Source organism: Dinoponera quadriceps, unplaced genomic scaffold, assembly GCF_001313825.1.
Source record: "Dinoponera quadriceps isolate SergipeBrazil2010 unplaced genomic scaffold, ASM131382v1 scaffold2094, whole genome shotgun sequence".
Classification (NCBI taxonomy): domain Eukaryota; kingdom Metazoa; phylum Arthropoda; class Insecta; order Hymenoptera; family Formicidae; genus Dinoponera; species Dinoponera quadriceps.
The window spans coordinates 57,373-84,726 of record NW_014557105.1 but is presented as its reverse complement, the minus strand read 5'-3'; the positions used below and the strand labels follow the sequence as shown (position 1 = coordinate 84,726).

The window sequence follows — 27,354 nt, the reverse complement described above, 5'->3', positions numbered from 1 at the left end:
AAATGCACCAATAATAAGTAAGTTTTATTCAACGGTTGCACGAACCTCGTGTTTATCTAAATTTTTTTAGCGAATGAGAGCACCGCACCATAAAATTAAGAAGGCTTATTTAAATTCGTTGAACGTAACCATTATCGACCAGATCTGAGGATGAACGAAAAATCATCAGTTCCTCCGTTTCGCAGACACTTAACCAGGAACACTTACTCTATATTCCACAAGAAGACTAGTAAACTAAAAAACTTTCGTACTCGTCGATCGTATCTCTCTTTCCCTCTCGGGCTCTTTTTTTTGCCCGCGCTTACGATGACACGGAGGGGATACACATAAACGACGATCCGGTGAAAGACGGAAGTGGGTGTGAGGTAACAATGGCGAAGGTAAACACGAAAGAATGAACAATCGTCTACCATTGTATTCACACACGACAAGATACCATCTTCTTCTCGTAAACAGCCGCCGACAACGGCATTTGTACGCGCGCGTGCAACAGGTGGTACATCTCGCGTAGTTTCACGAGAGCATTTTCCGTTTCCGCGATCTTCCCGAGATATCACTAGCGACCGCGGCTTCTCATTGGCCGCCGCGGTCGCGACGTATGCGGAGCGGCCTTAGCGCGCCGTCTGCTCGGCGCAGGCGCTGTGCGCGCCGTAGAGCGACCGAGCGTACGCTCGACGGCGATTGGCCGTCGTCAGTCCGACGCCTGCGGTGGTCATGCGCGTACGTACGATTTCAAGTTGACGCTACGCCTCTCGTGAGCGCGTTTGTCCAACATCAAACGGTCGCGATAAAGCCCGGGACGATTCGGTGTGAAAGCGCGCGTCCTCGCGGCCGGCGTGGCCGTTCACCTCGGCAGGATCGCGAAGGTCGTGCGGGGAAGGAAGCCGGGCACGGAGGAAGTGTTTATGTTTGCGAGGCGTCCCGCCGGACTCCAGCGGCTGTGTGTGTATCGTGTTCGCCAGGCGTTGCCAGGTGTTACCAGGTGAACGTGCGACTGTTAGCGTCGCGTTACCCACTTACAGCAGCTCGTCTATCTGCCTACGACGGAAATCCGTCGTGTACAGGAAAGAGAGAGGAATCTCTCTCATGTCGCCGAGCGTCGTTGGAATTCCGCGTGGAGGATGATCCTCCTCTCGCTGATCCAGATCGCGTGAGTCTCGCTGGAGATTCGTCGCAGGACGCGAAGAAGTGACGCGAACGACGGCGGCGGTGATCGAGTGCGACCGTTTACGAGAGTGAACGCGAATCAAATCGCGTTGTCAGCATCGCGCGACGTTCCGAGTGAACGTGAGAAACTGCGAGTGATCGTTCGTCCGGCGAGCGATCGAAGGTCGCCCCGGTGGAACGAGGAGAGATAGAGAGAGAGAGAGAGAGTCACAAGAAAGAGAAGGAGAGATCGAGGAAAGGAATCTCGACGATCTCCGCTCGACCAATCGATAGATCCTTCTTTTCCCGGTAGTCCGGCATTTCCGCGAATCCTTGCTGCGCGCGCCGGAGAGGAGGAGGAAGAGGTGGACACGCAACGACAACACGGACGCACGGTTTCGCAGCCGTGGAGCCGGAGGAGGATGCGCGCGTCGTCCCGTGAGCGGGTCCGGAGCGATTTTTGAAGAGGAAAACGGAGGAAAGAGCGCAAAGAAGCGTTTTGGTCGCGCGACTAGCGAGACCGACGCGAAAGGGAGGAGTCGTCTCGCGAGTGCAGCGGACGAGGAAGAGAGAGAGGGAGAGACGATCGAGAGAGAGAGCTGCATCGCGGAATGCACGAAGTCACGCGAGTGTTACGTGCGAGATGAAGACGCGCGAGTCGCCGCGATCGTAGAGAGCTCTCCGCGTAGAGCTCCTGCGCGAGTTCCCGGAGTTTTTTTTTCTTTCCGCGCGAACGAGCGAAGGAAGTGGCCAGCGGCGGAGAACGTGGTAGACGGAGACGGGGAGGAGAGGTCAACGTTGCAGCGGCGCGGCGGAGAGGATGGTGCGGCCGGCGGCCTCCGCGAGGACGCGGAGCCTTCTCGCCGGAGTTTGCCTCGTCTTATGGATCATCGAGAGCGTTCACACCAGCGGTAAGCAATGCGGTTCTTCATCTATCGGAAGATCCTCTCTATCTCGCTGCGTTAGCTTATACTTTTTGCCTTTAATCCACGGATCTGGGTAGAGGGAAATATATATTATCCTATTGCGACTCTCTCGGTTTACTTTTCTTTTAAATAATAATATTATCTTGAACAAAAGTATTTTCTCGATAATACACAGCGAAGAATTTTGCGTTGAATTTAACACGCATGTCTCAAACGGCCCGCGCAAATTTTTGTGTTAATTTGATACGAGCTGAATATGTTGAAAAGTAATTTCTGGCAGAAAGTGTCTCCAGATGCGATTCCTAATATTTAAGCGATATTACAACTTTTCGAAGCGCGAGAGATGCTTTTTGTCCGAAATTACGTTATATTTTATTGTTTAGATCAGAAGGCTAAAGGCTCATTGAACCTATTGTAGATCCGGACGTAGAGTGAAACAGATATATAATGTTGTATTGGAGGGGAAAGAAAAAGAGGTCGGCAAAAGAACAATGTCGCCCATAAATCTTATCTTCTAACGTAAACTCATGAGAAGTGAACATTTCTTAACTTCAAAGCATCTGGAACTGGTCACTTTTCATGAGTTCACACTTCAGGATAACTACGGGAAAAGATATTTGACGAAAGAGAGCTATTTCTACTTAACAGTTCTTCACCTTCCTGACGGTCGTATCTTTCCATGTTAGTAAAAGCGAAGAGAAATACACAACGACGCGAAAACAGCTTTTTTTTTCTCTTTGGGTCCATAAAAAACAGTCCTCGTAAATCCTCTATGGAATACTTTTTATAGATCTCTTCTCTTTGTAGCTAAACATTTCGGAACCATCTTGCCCAGACGACATAAATGTTTAAGAAACTCGTAGAGTTAAAAGACATCTTAAAAGATGTACTTCTTTCAGGCGTCTTTTGGACGCTATTTGAACTGTTCGAGCGCGATCCTCCTATATTTTCTATTTCCCCCTTCTCTTCCACCAAGTGTCGACTGTACCACCCACTTCACTTTAAGTACAGACAGTGCAACTATATAAAGAATGGACTTTATCCTGCCGTTTCGCGATGCCTCCAGTCTCTATTTCCATTTTCACACGTGATGCATCGCGTCGATGCAAACTCGAGAATTAAAGATCGCTCGCACATTTAATTATTAAGCGACGTCGATCGCGGTGTATCGTGGGCGATCGAAAAGTGTACCGTGTCGTTGTTGTTAATTGTCACGCTATTATTATCGTGCCTTGTCAGGAGCCTCGTCTCTCTCCAGGGGGTGAACTGACAATGGGAAAAATCTGCGAAATCTCCCCTGGGGGTGGTCGCGCGAGTGCCGTACGCTGTTTAGGAGCGCGTCCCTAATTGAGATTTATTACCACGTTAATCCGGACCAATTGTGCGAACGAAGTTAAACCGTTGACCTCTCGTCTCGATTGCGGCAGACGCACGAGCCGAGGGAGAGAGAGAGAGAGAGAGAGAACAGAGCACGTGCCGTGCACAAAGACAATTCCGAATTAATCCTTTTCTCCGTGCGATTTCTCTCTTTTTCACTCTCTCTCTCTCTCTCTCTCTCTCGCGCGCGCGCGCGCGCGTTTTTTGTCGATTCGACAAAGGAAGCCGAAGCTGCCGCTACGTTTAATTTCGTTAAGAGCCCACGGGCATTCAAAGAATGTTCGTGTCGTTTCCTCGAATTAGATAAAAAAGTTACTTCGATTAGATAAAGGAAAGAGCGGTTAAATAGACGGAGAATTGTCTCTTCGTCTCTCTCACATTATATATATGTATACCCGTCTCACACTGAACACGTGGTTGCAGCGAGGGTAAACAGACCGGCATTGATTAAATTCATTTCTGTAACAACACCAGGCATTGATACCACCGGCCGACCGACCAGATAAGGGCAGATAAAAGAGGGACCAGGCTCTCGTTTGCTTCGCGACGTAGAAAGATCTCGTCGCTTTCCTGCCGAATACGAGACTACGGTGACCGTTATTCTTCCAGCAGTGGACGAGCTGTCATCGCGATCGTTACACCACGGTGCGCGTATACGGGAAAAACAAATGTCTCCGGTGCTTCTCGGTATCGCAAGTTCCATAAACTTTCAAAAAAGCACAGTCCTTACAATTTCTACGTGACGTCAGGAGCTTGTTCACCTTAATCCGAGAATAGTCACCTGGGGTCATTCAGATCCCAATTAAAAGTCGCTATTATTAACAAAATATATCGCTCTATGATTTGTTATTAACAAAATATATCGCGCTATGATTTGTTATTATTTTAGGGACATTACAAATATAGATTTAATTGCTATTTTTTGAAAAAAAAATCAGGAGAAACCAAAAAAATATTTAAGAAACGTAACGAGCGCATCAAGTGTTCGTGATCGTTTACGTTAAAAAAAAAAAGTGACTGTTCCCGGGTTAAGAGGATCGTGTGGTTAGAGTGTAACGGTACGATTTCGTACGTCGAGTTATTGCAACTCGCCAGTCTGCGTATTCGGGAAGCAATTTTGTTCTCCTCGGTGTTCACGTTCGATGAGCCCTTCAACTAGCTGAAGTAAGGCACACGCGCTCGATAAAGCGAGCAAAAGACCCCTAGAAAATGGTGGAGCACACCGGGGGCCAATACACCGGCGGTAAGGGGGAGGGGAAGGGGGAAAAAAGAAGAGGGGGGAACTCGTCGAGCACCAGGTAAAGGCCCTTGTCCTCCATTGTACCTCGGTCGAGCTGACGCCAATGATAGATACCTTTCCTAGCGCGTACACACGTGTGTGCACGCACACACGCGCGCACGTGCACACATACACACGCGCGTCACCACCACCGCCGTAGCAATCGTCGTGGCTTTTACGCGCAGGTTACCGAACGTACGCCCTTTTTATACGCGCCAGACGGTGGATATACCGCACAGCAGCGACCGCAGCGACCTGGAAACGCGAGAATTCACCGTCTCCCCGTGACGACAGCGCGAGATTCAACGAGACCTGCGTAATAATCGTCGTTAACACATTGTTGACCGATCATGGGGAAGCTCGTACTTTGTTAGCGTGACATCACTCGACCTGCCCACGGAGTTATCTTGTGTTTTGACGATGCTCAAAATAAAGCCGAGAACAAGGGTCGGACGGTGTTGAAAACAATGTGTTAGATTATGTAGACAGGCTTTTGGGATTATCACGACGTGAGACGATTGATGATGGAAATTTTGCGGTTTCTTTGATTACATTTATGACGCAAGTACACGGTGTATTGAGTTAATCGTTGACTTTACATCGTACTTGCTTTTCGTTATACTGACGCAGCAACGAATTTAGTAAAAATTATATTCAGATTTTCATGTTATATCTTACACGAGGTGTAATTTCGAGAAAATTTTAATAATTTTTTGGATACTTTTTCTTTACTTTTAATTTGTCATTTTATATAATAAATATGAGTGCTATATGAACCATTCTTAAGGGATGCAACTTTCATTAATCGACTAATAAAGTTACTGCCGAAATCGCGTACATCCGTCTATCTGAATATTCGGTATGAGATCGGTGAGGAACTTCGGTTCAGTTTTCAGTCGAATTCGATTTTATCGCGTTCGATGGAAACGAATTATTCATCGACTAAGCAATCACCGTTGTTTGTGAATTTCTGTCAGTGATCTAGATGTGATCTCTGTCGCAGAATGCGACCAGTTTACAGTTAAAGACCTTGAAAGTCGAAATTTGAGCGGACCTAATATATTCTCACAGATTTCTTGAGTTTTCGTTCGCCGATAAGAAATTCGAGAATCGTTTGGGCCTCACCTCGTCGTCTTTCGCGGCCTTAACCCATCCCGTGCGGCCTTTCGGCTATTATCTTCTTCTCGGATCCTGACGGCCTTTCGCAAAGAAAGAGAGGAGAGAGAGAGAGAGAGAAAGAGAAGCAAGGGAGTACGTGTGTGAATGCCAACGTTCTCGGAGCAGCCGACCGACCGGATGTACCGACCGCCACCTTTTCCTTTTACCTCTCCCGACCGCATCATTTTCATTATCGTCATCATCCTCTCGTCCTCCTCGAGTGCGTGGAATTGTCGCCGCGCTCGATACCCCGCGTTCTCTCTCTCTCTTGATGCGCGTGAACGGTCACCCGGTATGCACAGAGTGTCCCGGGTCGACCGTGTCCTTCGTCTGAATTTTTTCAGCTAATTTTCGAGCCGACTGCAATTTTCCCTCTCTGCGCAAATCACGTCGTATTATCCGAAGTCACAGAATCAAAAAAACCGTGAAGAAAGAACGAAGGCGTCCCGCCGCGTTCTCTCGATTTCACGGTGAATTCTTTATCGGGGCCCCCGGGGTCGCTCAATGTAATGTCCAAGTGGCGTCCGTCCGTCCGTCTTTCGACGAAGACGAAGGAACGTTCAGAATGTCAGGGAAGAGAGAGAGGGGCCCCATGCCGCTGCGCTACGCCGGGCACCGCTATTGTCCCGACCTCATTACTCCGGACCCAGTCGTCCGGGCCTTGCGAAAGATCGGGGCTAGTTGTTACGCTTTTTATATAATTTTTTTTTAATTATCCTGTGTTTCGAAAAGACTGTATATGGGAGGAAAAATAGAGGAGGAGTGGAGATAAGAATGCGAAGAAACATCGTTGTGTCCGAAACGACGTCTATATCGAGGAAGAGGAAGAAAAAAAGAAGAGGAGTAAGAGGGTAGAAAATGCCAAGTGGTGTCTCCGCTCCCCGAAAGATACGGACTAGCGGAGAAAAAGGAGTAGATTAACCGTGGAACTTGTCGACGCGACGCAACGTGAGGCAAGCCGATGCTATAGAACGCCATCGGACTTCATGGGTAGTCGGTGCAGGGGCCACTGACCGCCCCCGGCAAGGCTTTCTCGTCTTTCATGGCTTCTTCTTCTCCTTTTCCTTCTCCTCTTTCTTCTTCTTCCTCCTCCGTAACTTCCTCTCGGTTTTATTCCCTTCGTCGTCCCGTACGAGTCGCGATATCTAGGAAAGGCTTTTCGTCAGGTAGCGTGCAGTCGCTTTTTTTACAGATCACAGCTCGCGAAAATACAACGTAACAACAGGCAGGAGTGAAAACGGCCGGTTGATTAACGTAACCACGCGTATCGTAATTTCCGTTTCCGCGAGATACGTTCCGTGTCGCGCGCATTCCTCGAGCTACACGACGAGCAACTCGTATTCTCCTGTGACGCGCAATTATTTGTAACCGTGAATTCGGTTAACGGCGACGATTTGGGGAGGGCGAGAACAGAACGGAGAAAGACGATGCGTTGCTCGTGCGTTATCTAAGTCCGCGCTTCTCTGAATTTCCCCGCATCGAGTGCCGCGGACGACGATTCATCGGGTGACTCGGCGCCGTGGCATCTCTCTCTCTCTCTCTCTCCCTCTCTCTCTCTCTCTCGTTGGTACCGTCATCTTCGTGAGATGAGCTCAACGTCGATGATATCTCTGGATTAGAGATTGTATCGAGGCGAAGATGTCGTCAGCGAGAGGAAAGAATGCCGGTCTTTCGATTCGATTATTGGATTATTCGATGAGTTCGTAGAGATTTTTGCGGAGGCTTCAAGAACGACGCTTTTACAGTCGGGCGTAACTTTATTCAATGACATGCGCAGGATATATAATAGGGTCAATGATACGAGGCGATAACTATCACCACCATGAATATCTTTGAAATGTGAGAATATACAGGAGAATTTATCTAAATAAGTTCGATTTTAAAAAACCGTGTATGATAATATTGACGGTTTCATTGCCGTCTCAAAAATACTCAAACGGCCATATTGCTTATCTTTATTTATCTTGTAATGTACGCTCGTGCAATTATACCATTTTATAGAAATGGATTCATAATGGCGGCTAGTTAGAACCGCTTCGTGCAAACGGACGAGCCTAATGGAGTTACAACTACGTTTGTTACTAAACCGGATTAGCGTTGCCGTGCAAACGTAGTTTATTACCGGTGGCACGGCGAGTTTTTCCTTAGAGATCCCCACGAGCCCACCGAACAACCTGATACTTTCGAACTCGTGCGACGAACTCGGCGTTTCCAATGTGCTCGTATTTTCCACGCTCTTTCTCCCGGCGCGCGTTCTCCTCGCGCATTATTACTTTTCCCGCGCGTTCCTTTGTTCCGCCACTGACCACGCGCTGTTCGCTTTAACGGGGGAGGAATCGCGGTGAAAAGTGAAAATATCGGTGAACGGGAGCGTCGCGATGAACGTAACGCGTCGTCGCGACGCGTCGGTTGCACCTCGCGCGATGCACTCTCTCAAGGTCCTTATTGGTAACGGAAATCCTCGCTCACCTGGGCGCGAGCGCGAAAGGACGAGGTGTTGCGCGCGTGTAGCGAGTCGAATCGGAATCGCGTAACGAATGAGAGAAAAAGAGAGAGAGACATTCCGAGTGCGCTCGAGAGGAACTTGGACGCGAAGAAATATCTACATGAGTTGGTATAAATTATAATTGTAACACTCACTAATAACAGCGTTTGGCTTTCGTTTGCCTTTTATTTTTTATTCGAACTTTTGGGGAGTTATATTCATTACCACATTTGTTACTCTTTAGAGAAAGATCCATTCGGTTCGGATGCGAGAGCCGAGAGGGGGGTCCTCTCCAAGAGCGTTCTTCTTGTTCTCGTCTGGTTCTCTTCACTCTGTGACCTGACCGCCGTTTCCGGTCGTGCGAGAGAAATTAGCGTCGATGCGCTAAATCGTTCGCGCGATCGCCGCTCGTACCCGCTCGTATCCTCTTTCTTTCTGCCTCCCGGGTAATTTGTACGTCCCTTCGCGAGAGGGACGAGTTTCCTTCGCGGCGAGAACGAGACTCGCAAGCGGGGAAGAAGAGAAGGACGAGGATGGGGCGGGAGACGAAGGACGTCACGCGAAGGAGAAGACTGTGAGAAACTGCCGCACCGATTTCCTCGAGACACAACTTGACCTGACCCAACAACCCCGGCGCGGCGAATTAGATAGGGTAGACAAATAACGAAACGACTATTTTTTAACCCACAACTTTGGCTTAAAACAAAAGACCGTCATTTTGAGGCGGATGTGGTATACCAGACTCCACATGTGCGATCCCGTTCTCTGCATATTTGAAACTAATACATCATTAGTATGTTGCTTTAATAACTTGAATATTAATTTCAATAACACCGCTCACGAAAATTTACTCCACGCTATTATATTGGTGTACCATAGAAACTTTTGTCCGTGTACACCAGACTTCACATATGCGGAGTTAGCCGAAAAATTCCGGTAGGTGAAAAAGTTATGGCATGGTAAATTCCGGTCAGCATTCTCTATTTTCGTGTAAACTAAAAATAAAAATTCGTAAAAAGCAGTTGAGCTACAGACGGAGGGTACGTAAAAAGTTACGTAAAAAGGGCCACGGAAGAGAAATCGAGTTATTTATGACTAGGTATTTATAACCCAATATATAATTACCTTCGGATCGCGTGTTGTTGGTCGTACAGGCGTGCTGCTTTACGGAGGAAGCACGTAAAGTACAGCGTGCGTGTGCACCGCAGGCGCGTCGCTCTTTTGTTACCGTTCTCTCGCTCTCTCGTGGATTCTATCATTTACCGCAACCCAAGTATTTGAAATTGGTGCCCTTAATTTCGGGTACGGCAGGCTTTATTCATTTTATCTCATTCTCTAAGGATAGTAACATTGAAAATTTCCAATTAAGCGCGTTATTTTTAAACTGAAGTGATGCGGTTAATTTCAGACGTTATAAATAATTCACTTTTTTCACGATAACAAGTGACAAGCGAATGTATCGTAAACTCACTACTATTTTCTGCTCGCCGGAATAATATCCATGCATATGGGTGTGCCTAGATACCCGGATAATTCCGAGAGAGTCCAAAGTATCGTGAGTATCATTCGGGTATCGAATTACCTGGATTATGCTGTCAGCATTGCTTATTGAAACCTTTATCTTAGAAGTTTGCTTATCTTTTGATAGTTTAATCACTAAGGCTCGTAATTGGATAGATATAAAAATATCTCTAATAGCCTGACGAGCAATATGTAACTATCAAGCTTGGCCAATACCGGAAGTATCTGCGTCGTGAGAACTTTTGTCCGCACTCTCTCGATAAAAATGATCAAACTTCCCGAACATCGACGTGTTACAGGCCTCTACGTCGAATATCAAATCAGTCTATCTCGAGAAGAAGGGAGATTCACACATTTGATATTACGTGTTGCAGCAACTCGCACTCTCGCCTCGTAACAGTTTGCGCCGTCACGATGACGAGGTTCGAAGCCGGGGTTTCTTCAAGGCCGTAAAATGGGCCAGAGCAGAGGCCCTTCGCATAACACTCCATCGTTTATGTCGTCGCGAAGGTTCCTCCGCTCGCTGGCGTGCGTGCGTGCGTGCATGCATGCGTCTGTTCTGAGACGCACCGCCCGAAATAAGTCACGGAGCGTTTTTCAAGGATGCGCACGTTCTTACTCGCTCATTCGTTCCTTCAGTCTCACACCTCTCAGCTCTCGCTCCGCGTTCGCCTCATTTCGCCGCACTTTATACAATGTAATTAATATACAAATGTAAATTATAACGTGCGCTAACGAAATAATGCCCGGCTTCTCGCCCGCTTTTTTTTGTCCACAACGGCAAAGCAGTCGCGTTCTCGAGGGTGTTATTAACACGCTGCGCATGTAATCGAGCGGGTTAAAGAACCACCTCTCTCTCTCTTCCTCTCTTCGAGATGCATCCTCGTGCTCCGTGTGCAGCACGATGCGCACGAATTCCCGTTCCCCCATTTACATACCGCGCCGTGCCCCACACATGGCCCGACAGCTGCCTCGTTCGTTTTACCCCAGATTGTTCAGTGAACTTCGGGCTCACCGAAGCCGCCCTTCCCCACTGTGTTTTCCCCTTTCTGTCCTCCGTCTTTCTACCCTCTCTATTTCTCTACCCTTTCTCCCCCCGGTGCATTCGCACGCGCATAACAAAATCGCGAGCGGTGGCGGAGAGTTTACGGTGCGATGCGTCGCTGCACTTTGCGATGCGAATTTAAGTCTCGTCAACTCGCACGGATAACGCACGTGTCGCGCTTATTGTGGACGCGTTTGCCCGCGGCCTTCGTTAGACTTTTGTTCAGCCCGGACAGAGGAGACCTTACATCTTTTGCAGAGGTCTACTTCTTTCTTGAGAGGAGGACTGACCAATCTCGCCAAAATTGTTGTCGTTCTCGGCACCGGCTATGCGTCTTGTCTTGCTTCAGCAAGAATGCACAGTGGCAATTTTGCATAAAATATTACTCTCCAGCATTATAGATATATTACAAGGTTTTCTTGGTCAGCGATGTGAGTTTTTCCTAAGAGCGGAAATACGAAGAGTGAAAAGTTTTACATTCCCTTAGTTCGAGAAGTTGCAAGATCGTTAAAGTCGTCGAGTTCGCGTGAAAAACTTTTTTCGCCCTTCACGTTTCCGCTCTGAGGAACAAGTTACACGATCGCTAATCCGACTGTTATTATTTCACGATGCAATTACAAATATCAAGCACCATTTTCACGGTAAAACGAACACCAAACTTCAATAAAGTCTTAATATTACTCGTTAGTTTTTCTAATCGTTCACATCGTGTCTCTGTATACATACATATATTATCGGTGTCATGTACGCTATATCATTCCCTACATGAAAAATTATACGATTTTCAGCCTTATACATAACCCTAATAAGTTTTAAAACGAGATTGTGGACCAAGGCTTAGGTTAAAAATCGCATGAGTAACTGTAATTATAATAGTAGGGTTATGATGGCTCTAATTATAATTATACGGTTAAATAAATATGGCTGAAAATAATTATATGGTTATTATATTCGATCTTGTGTGTTAATGTATAAGGCGGAAAATCGTGTAATTTCTTATTTAGAGAATGATACAGCATACTTGACATCAACCGTACATAATGACACGATTATTCAGCATCTTTGCTAATCTAGCACTTCCACCACAAAAAAAAGTGGAAGTAGCATTTATATAGGAACCAAGTGCCTTTTATGTGATAAAACACGATCTATTCCCGATTTTTCTGCCCAAATGATTTGGCAGAAAATTGCGAAATAAATAAAGGTTGTTCAGCCAATTTATCATATTGACAGACTAACATATCGTGTTATTTTATACGTATTTATTTTATACGTATCGCATTATTTTATATCCAGACGCAATCGAAACGATTAGAAGGACCAGTGAAGTTCAGTCTGGCGAATGTTAAGGTTCATTGAAGCTTATAATATGCGCAAACAAGAGGCTTGTTTTTCTTGTTAAGCACAAACTTGCTTTCTTTTCCCTTCAACGCCAGGTTATAGACTCGTTTTGCTCCGAAGGCAAAAAGTGCAATCTAGTTGAGCTGAAAAGAACAGACCCGAAGACGTGTCTCGCCTCTTGCCCGCCGCGCCTCCTCCGCCCGTACTCGCATCTGATCGCATTGTCGTCCATCGCGTAATAAACAGTCGAGGGCGCATCGTTGCGCGAAATTGCGATTCGCCCACTGGTACATAACGCCCGTCTCCTGTTATCGTCGCAACGGTGCTGGCCGGCCGTTTAAGAACCGCTCGTTCAACGAGGCGTAACTTCGTATTAGCACACACAACCACCGCATGCAGATTCCCACGAGAGATATGTACGTTCGCGCACAGCCGAGAACACCTTTCGTTTGTCCTGACGCGCATCCCGTTGCTCCGCGTTTCCCTATCGAAAGATTCGCCGGGAGAGATGTTATTGTAGTCCCGGTGACTCCGTCAGCGATCGGATGAGATCGATCCGAGAATCGATACCGATTCCGAGATCGGGAGAAATAGAGAGAAAGGGGGGGGGGAGAAATCCATGAACTGTGGAAAGTTTCCTCGACCACGACGGCTCGTTAAAGTACACCGCGACGACCGGCTGTTTACGTTTAATGGAACGCGCCTCAAACCTAATTCAATCCTGGCCTTTTTACGAGCCTCGAACGTGCGTCGACCCTGTATCGAAGCTTCCGAAGTTTGCTCGATACCATATGTGCACTCTCGGCTGAACTCTCAATGCACCACTCATAGTCGCGGCGGGTGAGCGGGGGCGGTCGGTTATTTCCAGACAAACCCTTGAAAAAGGAGCACCACCACCCCTTTCTCTCTCTCTCTCTCTCTATCGCTCTTTCTGACTCACCGACTCGTCTCGAAGCTAAATGTCTTGAAATTGATAAATGCCTGGTAAAACTCGCGGTGCGAGCAGACAATTTTCGTGCGCGGTCCTTACCGGTGATTTTCCGGATCGGAGCTCAAATGCAAGAAGGAGAAAGTTTAGAAACTGAGGAAAACGCAATTTGGACGGGTGCATTTTGTTCGGGTTCGGCCGAAGAGATACCCGGCCCGATAACACACCACCGTGGGGTGGGGGCGAGACTCCGCAAAACGTTGCGCATTGCGTCTTACTCCACGCAGCGGCGGCAGCTATACCATGGTGCAGCCGTCCGTCGCGTCGTTGGCTGCACGTCGACTCCCTTCTCTTCACTGCAGTTTGCAGGTGGTCAACCTCGAGCTACCTCCGAGGACGAACGTTGCATGGCTATATCGCGAAGAGGGCACATGCATACGATCGGTTTCGAAATCCTCTCGGTCGGCGACGGAGACACGCACATCTAGCTCTGAGAAATATTTCAAAGAGAGACATTTTCATATTATGTAACTGTAAATTATTTGCTATATAATTGTAATTAATTGTTATATGTAATATGCTACATAACGTAGAGATAATATAGAGCCAGAGCACTCTCGCAGACTTGTTTACTTACTAGATTAGTTTGATAGTTAGCTTTTTTTAAAATAGTAACTTTATCTGCACTTAATCTTATCTGCACTCCTGTGAAAGTTTATTTTTTCCCTGAAGCCTTTATTCTCATTTTACTCGTCGCTTTTTAATTGTGAATACGTTCGTTTATGAATGGGAAAAAGCAATGAGTATAAAAGTTGCGACATTAGAGCGGCTAAGTTAATTTGTTTGTGAGGAATAACGTCTCACCATGTCCTTATCATAAATCATCTTCTATCGTGAATCATAAATTAGTACGAGTCGTAATTTTACGCGATTACATGTGTTCCACGTACGACCGGCTGATAACTGAGTCATATCGCGAGCACGTGCGTAAACGCGAGCGTAATTTAAGGTGCTCCAAAAAGGTCGAGAAACGAGTGGAAAGAATGCGAACGAACGAACGAACGAGCGGGTGAACGAAGGAACGGCCGGATGCCGAAGTGCCGAGTCACATGCGCGTAAACCGACACGTGCACCACCCTCCGTTCCCGGATCTTCCATGCTCCGACGGTCTCGGGGCACACCGGTGTCACCCGTGGTGCCTTTCCTCGTCGTACTTTCGCATTAAACTATGGTTTAATTGGAGACGCGCGGCGAACGCGAACCGGGGCGGTGTAAGACGCGATAACCTAGATTAGACTTTCTTGAGACCGTCTCCGTGAGATCATCTTGATGTAGCAGAGAACATTTTTCTCTTTTACAGAGCCGCTTCTGGAGCCACGCTTCATCACCCAGCCGGTCAACAGCGGCAATATACTCAGCGAGAATCGCACCAAGTTTCTACAATGCCAAGCGAGAGGTGAGACACACGAACATTCAATCGACATCCCAAGTAGCGTTCAATCCTGGCATCGGTCCCACTTCGACCGCCGTCGAGCAGAGGAAGCCTCCCTCATCACCGAGAGCATTCACTCCTATAGACCTATTCTGTAATTTTTTCACGACAGTGTTGTTATCGTAGAGTTTTATTGTATCTGAATATGCCTTTAAAACCTTCATTTAAAGTAAATTTTAGGTTTTATATAACTTTTTTGTTCCCCACAATTCAAGTTTTGCTCTTTATCGAACTTTACTATAAGAGCAGTGTTTTTAATCTCTTAGAGAAATGGTATAATAGATAAGAGATAAGAAATCTAAGATATAACAGATAATAGATAAGAGATCTAAGAGAAATGATATAATAGATAAACAATTTAATTTTTAACGTACAAATTATTTAGAGATGACACTTTTCACTCACCTCTTTTACTTCTTTTAAAACATTTTTTTTTTAAACTGTCTCACGATCTTCTTAGTCTTTTGAGAATAAAACTCACTATTTTTTATTTACTTGACTAGTTAAATCTCTCCCATGTCTATATATGTTAGGAAAACTGCGCATCAACGAGGTAACGACAACGACACTGTCGGTAAAGTTACAGAATAGAATTACTGGAGCGAAATTTAGTTCCACATGTGTGCTAATTTTTCGTCCCGATCTCGATCTTCTCGCTCACCGTTCGGCTGGAAATCGCATTCAATCGACGCGAGATTAGAGCGACAAACGAGCGCATTAGTTGCGATTAAATTCTGCGATATCTGTGCCGATCTTTTCGGTGTTGTTATATGAGGGTGCAGCTGGATAGGAGTCCTGTTTCGATTGTTCGCGATGGTGCTGGTGATTCGACGGTGATGGTGGTGGTGGTGGAAGGACCACAATAGCGAGGATAAGGTTCGCAATGCTCCATTGTCCTGCTGAAGTATCGGGTAACGAGCGGGTGAGACGCCGACCAGATGAAGCCTTACCAATATTCTTCACCACCACCATTTCCCCACCATTCCCCACCATGCGTAATTCGATTGTATGACCCTGTACTAATAGTATTAGATAGCTCGCAAACTGTAGTTAGCGTCGCCCGTGACTTTGCGTGACGAAAACTTACGGTAAATCGTTCAGCTCCGTAAAATAATTTCTCGCGATATCGAATGCCTTCGGCTAATTTTCTCTCGCGCGCGTTATGCACACTCGTAAAATTTCTCCTCGAGATTTCCATCGGTAATTAATCCTTTCCAAATAAATAATTAATGTTGCATATATTGATTGTATCCGTGTTGCGAAAGATACTGCTTCAGCCAGAAATCAAAATTTGATCAAAATTATCCGTATAGTTCCTCTCTTTCTCTCTTCTATATCAGAAAAATGAGCATCAACAGCACGCTTCGTTTCCACAGGCAATCCTCAACCAAAGTACAGGTGGTTCAAGGACTGGAAGCCGCTCAGCGACAAGCTGACACCAGGTTCTTACTTCCGGATTCAGAATACACGACGAAAGGACACCGGTGTTTATCATTGTGTCGCTACCAACGACGTAGGCTCGATATTCAGTGACCGTATCAGCTTCTCCGTAGCCTGTAAGCATACCTTACAATCGTCAGCCTCACCTGTGCAAACCAATAGCGCGTAATGCGAATTATATACGTGTTATTCGAGCGATTCCACATGACGGATTGTATTTATAATTGGTCATCGTCTGATGAACCCATAATTGCATGAATCTCTGTAAATTATCCAGGCTTCGTAATCACCACCGACCACGTATGGTCGATCGTTTGTGATGATCATAGAAATTCCTGCGACTGTGATTACTCGTCGAATAACAAGTCGATACATCTCGATTATCGGTGGAGCTGAATCGAGTTCAATTTGCAAAGAACTAATGAAAGACTTTCGAGCCGTAATATACCGATCATTCGTAGACTGCTAATCACTGTTAGTACATCACGACAATCTCGACTGCGTCTCTTGCAGCGAATAATGTGTACACTGAGACTTTTCTCGCGCAGATATGGGAAAGTTTGATGACCTCACGGATAGGATAGTGACGGTCGAGTATGGTCACGCCGCGATATTGGAGCTGCCGCCGATCGAGAGCAACCCCAGCCCCGGGGTAACGTGGTTCTCTTCAGACTCGACGGAACTGTACGGCATAAAGTACGCCACGACTGAGCACAAGCTGTACATATTGGACGCCGCGAAGAGCGATGAGGGTTCCTACAGGTTCGCATCTCGATCGAGGACGTCCCTCATTGGTGTAATTTTGCACCGAACGACGCAACCGTTGACACCTTGACTGCCATGGTGGTCATCATGTTTGTTTACAATCTTGATTAATTTGAATCTGAGCCGAACATTGAAATACTCACTGGAGATCACCGTGACAGTCAATGTGTCGAATCGAAACCATCCAATCGAATTCGCCGAAGCTCACGTGTACCCTTCGCCGCCGTCTGTTGTGCAGAGCGAGAGCTTTCAACACGCAGTTGGGCAAGGAGGAGAACAGCCCTTTCTTCAAGCTGCAGGTCACCGGCGATCCGAATGCGGAGGTGGCCCCCAGCATAATCGTCAAGCCTCAGAACACGCTGATAATCAAGGACCAGAATGCCGCGCACATCTATTGCATCGCTAATGCCAGGTAATCGGGAGTCGCCAACGGCCGTCGCTTTGTCTCTCAATTTGGAACAATCGGCGGCGACGTGTGTTTCAGATCGCTTCACGAGCTGCGGATTCTGTGGATGAAGGACGGCATACCGATCGAGAACTCCCGGGTGACGTACAGCTTCAATGACTCGTGGAACCGGACGCTCATGTTGATCTCCGCGAACATGACTTACACGGGAACGTATTCCTGTCATGTGGACCTGAAGAGCGGCGGCTACCCGATTTTGAACGCGAGCGCCGAGGTCGTTGTTTACGGTATGTGTACTTCAGTCGTATCGTACACGGTGAGAGAGGCTGATCGAATTAACGTGGCAATGAACAAACCGAGTGCGTCTTCGTTTGAAGGAAACAGAATTTGGAATTCTTACGAACTAAATTCGATTCTCACTAAATCCTCCGTTGACAGCCTGCATATTTTCTCTCCAGACAAACCGACGTTCAACACGGAGTTGAAGAAAGAGACTCTGAGCGATTACGGATCCACGGTGACGATATCGTGCGACGTTGACGGCACGCCGGTACCGAAGATCACTTGGTTCCGCAATGCCGAGCCGGTGGACAATTTGCTGGAAAACAGGTGCATCTCCCGACGAATGTTTGCTTTAACACTCATAAGCATCGCTCTCTCACAGCGCGTCATGTTTTACAGATACGCGATGGAGGAGGACGGTTCGCTGACGATCAAAAAATTGTCTATGGATGACTCGGGGATGTTTCAGTGCCTCGCGTCCAATGAGGCCGGCGAAGCGTCCAGTTACACGTGGTTACGGGCGAAAAGTGAGTGGATACTCGCGTCGGATGATCGCGAAAGCTATATAAATCTACTGTCGAAGCTGTACGGAGATCGTTCGCAAAATGTGCGCTCGAGATTCCCCGGAAATATACTCGAAATTCCGCTCGAATTCGGCCGGTTCTCTCGATAGATGCGAGAGAAAGTCAGGCGGCGAGGTCGTCGAGTCGCGGGGAACGTTCTCGACGGAGATACTCGCCGAAGGAGACTCGGGCCACGTGTTCTGCGAACGCTCCGTACAACGATATGTCGCACGTGGAGTTAATATACAAATGACGTGTTTTTTGTGGGGCAGAAGGATTAGGGAGCGGATTGAAAGACAGAGTTGCCCGCCGGGCAGCTGGCTACAATATAGTCAGAGTTCGCCAGTCTGACCGCCGTTTTATGTTCTCTCAATATCCAGACCGTAAGGACCATGCTGTTCGCCTTGCGGCGAGATTTCTCTCTTCACCCTCTTTCTCTCCATCGTTCATTCGGCACTTGCTTGAAGACTGCGTACATTTACATCCCACTCTCACGATTTTCGCTTTTCTTAGTGAACGATTTTTGTATAGCTCTCTTTCTTTCTTTTCCTTTAACAAGGCAACACGCACCAGACATGCCGGACGTTGTCCCTTTAGATAGTTTATTGTATAATTTTGAAAGCTCGAGAAAAGTCGTTTTTTGTTTCTTTTTTCAACGATCGAAAAACTGGTTTTTAAAACTAGTTTATTACTTTTCCAATTGTGTAGTTGATGAAATTGTAATGGAACATTTGTCCAGTCGCGGGAAGAAAGGGCCGAGCTAACGTCTAAATGCAGTCAGCCATGCAAATATATGCCACACTCGGGGAAGTTGCGTTCGAGAAACTTCGTTGTTCCACCACATACACGTGACTGCATTTAGCCTCGAATTGGCTTCTCCCTTTTCTTACTCCGATCCGACATGTCACGGAGCCTCATTTCAATTCCTTTACCCGAGGAACTGATCTTGACGATTTATACCACGCAATTAGTGATTGCGTAATTAGATTTCGTAGTCTTGAAAGTGAAGTTAATTTGAGTAACTGAATGACTCACGCTACTCCTTGAAGAGACGCTGGACGAAACCCGGCAATCCGACGCATCCTGCGAATTGACGATCCTTAGCACGCGTCTGCGACGTCGCGAATACACCCACACGCACGTTCCTTCTACACATCATACACGCGTCCGACGGGATCCGTCGCGAGTTGTCACTTTTTCTTAGTCACCCTAGTTTGTGCGTAGTTATGCTGTATCGAGTATATGTGTATTCATGTTCGTGCTTGTCGTTTGCAATTCGAGCATAGAGAGAGACGTCGAGGCGTCAGCGGATTAGGGACTTTGGGTGTCCCCCCCTCCCCCTCCTCGAGTTGCAAGCGCGATGATTTATGTGTATCACGCCTTTTCATCTGCATGCGTTGTGAAAGAACGCCGGACCGGCGAACCCGACGGCGAAGACGGACTGACCGCGCCGATCTCCTCGCTCTTTTGCAGCGTCCGGCCCGATAATGGAGAACGGGCCGCAGAATCTGACGGTGCTGGACGGCAAGGACGCGACCTTCAGCTGCAACGCGGTGGCGGCGCCGAAACCGAACACCACGTGGTACTACAACGACACGATACCCGTGGAGATAGCCGGGCGGGTGCAGGTGTCGGGGAACGGCGACCTCCTGATCGCGGCGGTGAAGCCGGACGACGCCGGCAGGTACACCTGCGTACGCGCGAACGAGGCCGGCTCCGTGAACGGCACGGGCTACCTCACCGTCATGATCCGGACGCGAATCGTCGAGCCACCGGTCGACACGTCCGTCCTGCTCGGCCACACCGCCATGCTGCAGTGCAAGGTCGCGAACGACCCCAGCGCTTTGTACGACATGGCGTGGTTTCACAACGCCCAGGTGATAAACACGCAGGCGAGCCAGCGTGTGAAGATGCAGCACGACGGCACCCTGGAGATCTTGGCGGTGCGCGCCTCCGACGTGGGTGAGTACACCTGCTCCGTGGTGTCGCCCGGCGGCAACGAGACGCGCTCCGCCCGGCTGAGCGTGATCGAGCTGCCGTTCGCGCCTATCAACGTCGTGGCGGTGCGTGTCGAGCGCATCTCACCGCGCACGATCAACGTCACCTGGGTGCCCGGCTTCGACGGCAACAGCCCGACGAAGAAGTTCACCGTCGAGAAGCGGGAGGTGTTCGACTCGGGACCCGTGTCCGATTCGTTGGTCAACTGGGACGTCTTGCGCGACAACGTGTCCGCGGATACTCGTTGGGTGCTGCTGAGCAACCTGAAGGCGGCGACGGCCTATCAGTTCCGCGTCTATGCCGAGAACAGCGTCGGCAAGGGCATGTCGTCGGAGCCGAGCAACATCGTCGCACTGCCGCAGGAACCGCCCAATGGCCCACCCGTAGGCTTCGTCGGGTCCGCGCGCTCGTCCTCGGAGATCATCACGCAGTGGCAACTGCCGGCGGAGGAGTACCGGAACGGCCATATTCTCGGGTATATACTGAGGTACAGGCTTTTCGGCTACAGCGTTAATCCGTGGATGACGCAGAATATCACGAACGAGGCCCAGAGGAACTACCTCATCACCGATCTGATCACGTGGAAGGATTACGAGGTGCAGATAGCGGCGTACAACGACATGGGAGTGGGCGTGTTCACCGACGGCCTGAAGATAAAAACGAAGGAAGGAGGTAATCGGCCGTATTGTACACACCTGTTGACCCGGGACTTATAAGTACACATACTATGAGTTAGACCGTTATGATTCTATAATATTCGGATCTGATTGAGATACAATTAAGATCACAGTTTACACCGGAAAGTTCCCTTGTATATCCTACAGATGAGTGACAATTAATTTTGCAGTTCCGGAAGCACCCCCCACGAATGTGAGAGCGGAGGCGGTGAATTCGACGGCGGTGAAAGTTTGGTGGAAGCCGCCGAACCCTCAGAAGATCAACGGGATAAATCAGGGATACAAATTGCAGGCCTGGGTCGGCAACAATCTGACGGAGGCGGCCGAGTACAAGTCGATGACCGTGCCGCCGAGCCTGTTCGACCCACTCGCGGAGCAGAGCGCCGTCGTGAGCGGCCTGAGGAAGTACACTTCGTACAACATCACGGTGCTGTGCTTCACCGATCCGGGTGACGGCGAGAGGAGCCTGCCCGTCGAGATTCGCACCCGCGAAGACGTGCCCGACGAGGTGGAGAATCTGCAGTTCGACGAGATCAGCGACCGCGCGCTGACGGTCAAGTGGGCGCCGCCTAGAGAGACCAACGGGATACTGACGCACTATCAGCTCAAGTACATGATAAAGGAGGTCCCGGATTCGTTGCAGGTGAAGAACTTCACAGCGGACGTGTCGTCCACGAAGGTGGAGCACCTGCAGGCGCTGACCCACTACAAGTTCGAGGTGACCGCGTGGACGTCGGTGGGAGCCGGCAAGGCGAAGGTCGCGGTCATTCAGTCGGGCGTAGAGCCGGTGCTGCCGGAACCGCCTACGAAACTGGCCCTGTCCAACATCGACGCCTTCTCCGTCGTGCTGCAGTTCACGCCCGGCTTCGACGGCAACTCGTCCATCTCGAAGTGGACGGTTCAGGCGCAGACCGCGCGCAACTCCACGTGGTACGACATATACGAGGTGTCGGATCCCGACGCGTGCACCATCACCGTCGACGGGCTGACGCCGTTCATGGAGTACAAGCTCCGTCTGATCGCGAACAACGTGGTCGGCGCCTCGCAGCCGTCCGAGCCCACGAAGGAGTTCCAGACGATTCAGGCGCCGCCCTCTCACCCGCCGAAGAACGTGACGGCGCGCGCGATGAGCGCCACGGAGCTGCGCGTCCGGTGGATCCCGTTGCAGCAGATCGAGTGGTACGGCAACCCCCGTGGCTACAACATCACGTACACGGAGGTGCGGACGAACCGGTCGAAGAGCATCACCATCGAGGACCACACGGCGAACTCTTACATCCTGGAGAACATGGAGAAGTACGCCGATTATGAGATCGTGATGCAGGCGTTCAACGACGTCGGCACCTCCGCGACGAGCCCGAAGGCCGTTGAGCGGACTCGCGAGTCGGTCCCTTCCCAGGGACCGGTCAACGTCGAGGCGAACGCGACCTCGTCGACGACCATCGTGGTGCGGTGGGGCGACGTGCCGGTGGAACACCAGAACGGCCAGATCGACGGGTTCAAGGTGTACTACGGCGCGAATCCGAGATCGCCGTTCCAATACAAGAACATACCCAGCAACAGCACCTTCACCGCCACGCTGACCGAGCTGCGGAAATTCGTGCAGTACCACGTGCAGGTGCTGGCGTACACCAGACTCGGCGACGGGGCGCTCAGCGTGCCGCCCGTGCGAGTCCAGACCTTCGAGGACGCACCTGGGCCACCGTCCAACGTGTCCTTCCCCGACGTGAGCCTGACGACCGCCCGCATCATCTGGGACACTCCGGAGGACCCGAACGGCGAGATCCTCGCGTACAAGGTCGTGTTCCACCTGAACAACAGCCTGGACCGCCAGTTCTCGAAGGAGTTCCCCGCGTCGGACCGGACGTTCACCGCCACCAGCCTCGAGCAGGAGAGGTACTACATGTTCTCCGTGACGGCGCAGACGAGGCTGGGCTGGGGCAAGACCGCCTACGCCCTCGTCCTCACCACGAACAACCGGGAGCGGCCGCAGGCGCCGTCGACGCCGCGGGTGAGCAAGTCGCAGGTGCAGAGCCGGCAGATCACCTTCAGCTGGACCCCCGGCGGAGACGGCTTCGCGCCGCTGCGCTACTACACGGTGCAGCAGTCCGAGAACTCCGGCCCGTTCCAGACGATCCTCGAAAGAGTCGAGCCCGCCCTGACGTCCTACACGGCCGGCAATCTGAAGCCCTACACGTTCTATCAGTTCCGCATCCAAGCGACCAACGACATCGGCCCGTCCGAGTGGAGCACCGAGTCCGGCCAGGTGCAGACTCTGCCCGCGGCCCCGTCCAAGGGTGTCACCGGCATCAAGGTCGTGCCGATCACGACGTCCAGCGTCGAGGTCCACTGGAACATGATCGAGCAGACGTATTGGAGCGGCGACCACGAGACAGGCGGTTACCGCGTCGTCTACCAGCCGGTCTCGGACTTCCCGACGGCGCTGCCGACCACGCCGCACCAGGAGATCCTCGGGATCAGGCAGACCAAGATGGTCCTCAGCGACTTGACCGAGGATAGATACTACGAGATCATAGTGTTACCGTTTAACTCGGAGGGCGAAGGCCCGCCGAGTCCGCCGGTCACCGTTTACGTGGGCGAGGCGATCCCCACGGGGGAGCCTCAGCACCTGAAAGCCGAGTCCATCTCTTCCACGGAGGTCCGCTTGCGTTGGAAGCCGCCTCAGGCCAATATGCAAAATGGAGACCTGCTGGGCTACAAGATTTTCTATCTGGTGACCAACTCGCCTCAGCAGCTGGAGAAGAAGCAGGAGGAGGAGATCGAGGTCGCCTCGGCCTCCTCCCAAGCGTACAGTCTAGTCTTCCTCGACAAGTACACCGAATACCGTATACAAGTGTTGGCGTTCAACCCGGCCGGCGACGGGCCGCGATCACGGCCGATCACCGTCAGGACGAAGCAGGACGTCCCGGGGCCGCCGTATAATCTGCTGTTCACCGAGATCACCATGACGAGCCTGCGCGTCTCCTGGGAGCCGCCGAAGTCGCGCAACGGTCAGATCGTCGGCTACGTCGTCACGTACGAGACGGCCGAGCAGAACGATCGTTTCAGCAAGCAGGTGAAGCAGAAAGTGAACGAGACGAGCATGCTGATCCAGCCGTTGGAGGAGGAGGTGGCGTACACGTTCACGGTACGCGCGCAAACGATCGACTTCGGCCCGCCGATATCCGGGAACGTCACGACCGGTCCGCAGAAAGGCTCGCCGATGGCGCCCAGCAAACTCGCCGTCACTAAGACCGTCTCCAGCGTGGAGCTGCAGTGGACCAACGGGGCGTCCGGGAAAGGCCCCATATTGGGCTACTACATCGAGACGCGTCGCAAAGGCAAGCATCTCACTTCGTTCTTGTCGTCGTTGTTGCTGAGAGAAAAAAAAAATGAAAAATATTTATTCAGCGATTTATTCATACGTATACACATCGGAATGTCTATTATCTGGAAAAAAAAATGTCGGAAACTTGGAATTCTCGGGGAATTTTATTGAATATTAGGGAATTTTTAAATGTGCATTTTCGTCTGCAAGCTATATCATCGCTTATCGTCAAATATTTTTCATCTCTTCGATGTTTTTTCTCTCACAGTGTACTTCCATTACTGCGATTACTATTCACTATTAGCAAGGACAATGGTGTCGTACGAATTCATCAACAACCTTTCCGCCGAGCAGATCAGTTTTCTTCTCTCAGAACTACATTTCTCTGGAACTGCAATTATTATATTTTTTTTTTTTCTAGAACCACAAAATTGTCGTCCAAGAATTGAAGTTGTAGTTTTAAAGTTGAGAGTCCATGTTTCAGTCGGTATTTTATGATATGTATGTGGACTAAGAGGCTCGTATTGTGTAGTGAATTGACAACGATCGAAGTACCATACATTTCATTTGAATGTGAAAGAGACGTACTAATACTGTCTTTTTTCATAACCGATATAGCGATGGAAGAGTGGCAGCATTGTAAGTGTCAACGCACGTAATTATGCCGAATCCGTCAGTCGTTGCATTAGATGGTTTTTCGATAGTGAGATCCCCCCCTTCCCCCCTTGTTAGAGAGCGACAACGTTCTCTTCTTGCTTCTCTTACCCTGATACGAGCCCGTTGTATTTTATACCGTTATGTGTACACTTTTACACGCCGTGTCGGCGTTCTTGCATTAACGATCTCTGCATGATAGTTTTATAGCATGACGTCATAGTCAGAAACCCCACTTTAGACGTTCAGACGATAGTCTTTTTATCGGATATTAACTCCCTTATGTGATAACGCTGTAATATAATTCATCGCTGAGTATCCAAAGACCCCTTGTCCGGTTGATTGATACACAGAGTGTGTCCCGCTTCCACCGCATTATCTTTTAACTGCGGATTCTTCGACCGATCGGAATCTCCCTTGAGGGGAATCTCTGTGATTGCGCGGAATACAGGTTTTCGGGCAATTAACGCGATTGACGACGACGAGACGGCGACGATACTTCCGTTCCGAGACAGACTGATTAAGTCAATAGGTTAAAAGCAATTTGATTTTTGGAGAATAATTTGACCGTGTGTGTCGGAAGATTTGATATTACGGTACCCGAACAATCTTTATGAAAGGTATGAAGACCTCCCCTTTTCTCCGTCGATATTTCCGTTCTGAGACAGACTGGTCGAAAAATCAACAGGTTAAAAAGCAATTTGACTTGGAGAATAATTTGACTGTGTATCGGGGGACTTGATATTACGGTACCCGAGCAATTTTTTGTGAAAAGACGGTCTCTCCTTTTCTCTAAGAAGGACTCGCCGATTTATCGAAGTTCTAACGCGTTTCGCCCGCGATTCTAGATGACTCGCGCTGGCAGACGATAGTCCGCAGCAGCAACGGGCCGCTGATGGAGTACACCGTGTCTTATCAGAATTTACTGCCGTCCACTTCGTACCTATTCAGGGTGATATCATATAATCGTTACGGAATCAGTTACCCGGCATATTCCACCGAAACGGTAAGGAACTAAGATCGGAAGTAATTGTATATATTATTTAAAATATTAGATATTTATAAAATATTAAGATATTAAATATTCATAATTGTATAGATTAGATGTATTTTGCTCTAATAATTAAGGCTTAATTAGTAATGAGATATTTTAATTACTTTATATTTTTTTCAACGTCATCATTACGTGTAATCGTATGTTATTTTAGATTCTAACGCCGTCGAAACTGTACCTGGAATACGCATACCTGCAACATAGGCCCTTTTACCGGCAAACCTGGTTCATGGTCACTTTAGCTGCTACGTCAATTATAATCATCATCACGGTCATAGCGGTGTTATGTGTAAAGAGCAAAAGCTACAAGTACAAACGTAAGTTTCCGAACAGACTCATGTAATATATTTCAACTATGCAGAGTGTCCCATTTTAACAGACTACATTGCTCATGTATAATTATATAGAAAAAGCACAGAAGACCCTCGAGGAATCGATGGCGATGGACGGGGACGACAGACAAGAGTCGGATCTGGAGCTGTACAGGTCGCGTCAGGGTGGTGGCTGCGCCGTCAATATGAGCAGCGGCACTCTAGGCAAGAGAAGCACATTGGCTCGCAAAGCGATGCATCCGCCGCCTCCTGCGATGCTGGGAAAATCGCCTCCAAGACCGTCCCCCGCGTCTGTCGCCTACCACAGCGACGAGGAGAGTCTCAAAGGATACGACGAGAATCCCGACGACAGCAGCGTCACGGAGAAGCCCTCCGAAATTAGTTCCACGGACTCCCAGGCACGTTTGCTTCCAGATTGTGAAACGAAATTCCTAACGGGGGATATGTTTTTTTGCAGTATTTGGAGATTTTATCGATCGTAACTTTATTTTACTCCTGATTTGCCTTCGCCTGAGTTAGCGTCGCGTCCTTCATAGATTTACCCCCGACACGGTTTCGCGGACATATTTCAGTTCACTTCTTCAAAATGAGAAAGCTAAATTAAATTCAAAATTTTAATTTGCTTTGTTTGATTTCGCATTACAGGGCTCCGAGAGCGAGAACGAGAGCGTGCAGTCCGATCCACATTCCTTCGTGAATCACTACGCGAACGTGAACGACTCGTTACGACAGTCGTGGAAGCGGCAGAAACCCGTCCGGAATTATTCGTCATATACCGACTCCGAGCCGGAAGGCAGCGCGGTCGTTAGTCTGAACGGCGGTCAGATTATCATGAACAACATGGCGAGATCGAGAGCACCGTTGCCGGGCTTCTCGTCGTTCGTGTAATTAACCGAATTACTAACAATTAATTAGTAAGACACAAAGAAACACTTTTTTCTAGCGGAGAGTTTTATAGAATATTTCATCGAGGGTCTTCTTTCTATCTCTTTAACTTTCTCGCCCTCAATTCGTCAATATCAAAACTATCGCCTCGACGATCCTGCCTCGTGCGGTGGTTTTTTTTTTATATGAGTATAAAAGAAGGATAAGTTCTTTTTATTACAAAATTATATATATAATATATGTTATAATATATTATAATAATTATATATATA

General features: G+C 48.8%; 1 protein-coding gene across 2 annotated transcripts; it reads left to right on the top strand.

The window, feature by feature from the left end:
- The first annotated feature begins 717 nt into the window (after positions 1 to 717).
- Positions 718 to 27,354, top strand: LOC106748705 (protein sidekick). Of its 2 annotated transcripts, XM_014627521.1 has the most exons (15): positions 718 to 2,057; positions 14,567 to 14,662; positions 16,075 to 16,254; positions 16,687 to 16,900; positions 17,142 to 17,315; positions 17,388 to 17,596; positions 17,768 to 17,918; positions 17,991 to 18,118; positions 18,427 to 18,537; positions 19,628 to 20,824; positions 21,000 to 24,170; positions 25,660 to 25,817; positions 26,020 to 26,182; positions 26,273 to 26,595; positions 26,843 to 27,354. In XM_014627521.1, exons 1-15 carry the CDS (start codon positions 1,967 to 1,969, stop codon positions 27,083 to 27,085), a joined length of 6,609 nt encoding a protein of 2,202 aa, XP_014483007.1. In that variant the 5' UTR covers positions 718 to 1,966; the 3' UTR covers positions 27,086 to 27,354. The 2 variants fall into 2 exon arrangements, with proteins under 2 accessions (XP_014483007.1, XP_014483008.1); XM_014627522.1 differs by lacking the exon at positions 18,427 to 18,537.

What these genes read in the sequence shown, in the direction of transcription:
- LOC106748705 (XM_014627521.1), top strand. Translation starts at nt 1,967, where the DNA reads ATGGTGCGGCCGGCGGCCTCCGCGAGGACGCGGAGCCTTCTCGCCGGA. An exon ending in TATTGCATCGCTAATGCCAG is followed by an intron (nt 17,316 to 17,387) that starts GTAATCGGGAGT and finishes CGTGTGTTTCAG; the next exon opens with ATCGCTTCACGAGCTGCGGA. An exon ending in CACGTGGTTACGGGCGAAAA is followed by an intron (nt 18,119 to 18,426) that starts GTGAGTGGATAC and finishes TTTGTGGGGCAG; the next exon opens with AAGGATTAGGGAGCGGATTG.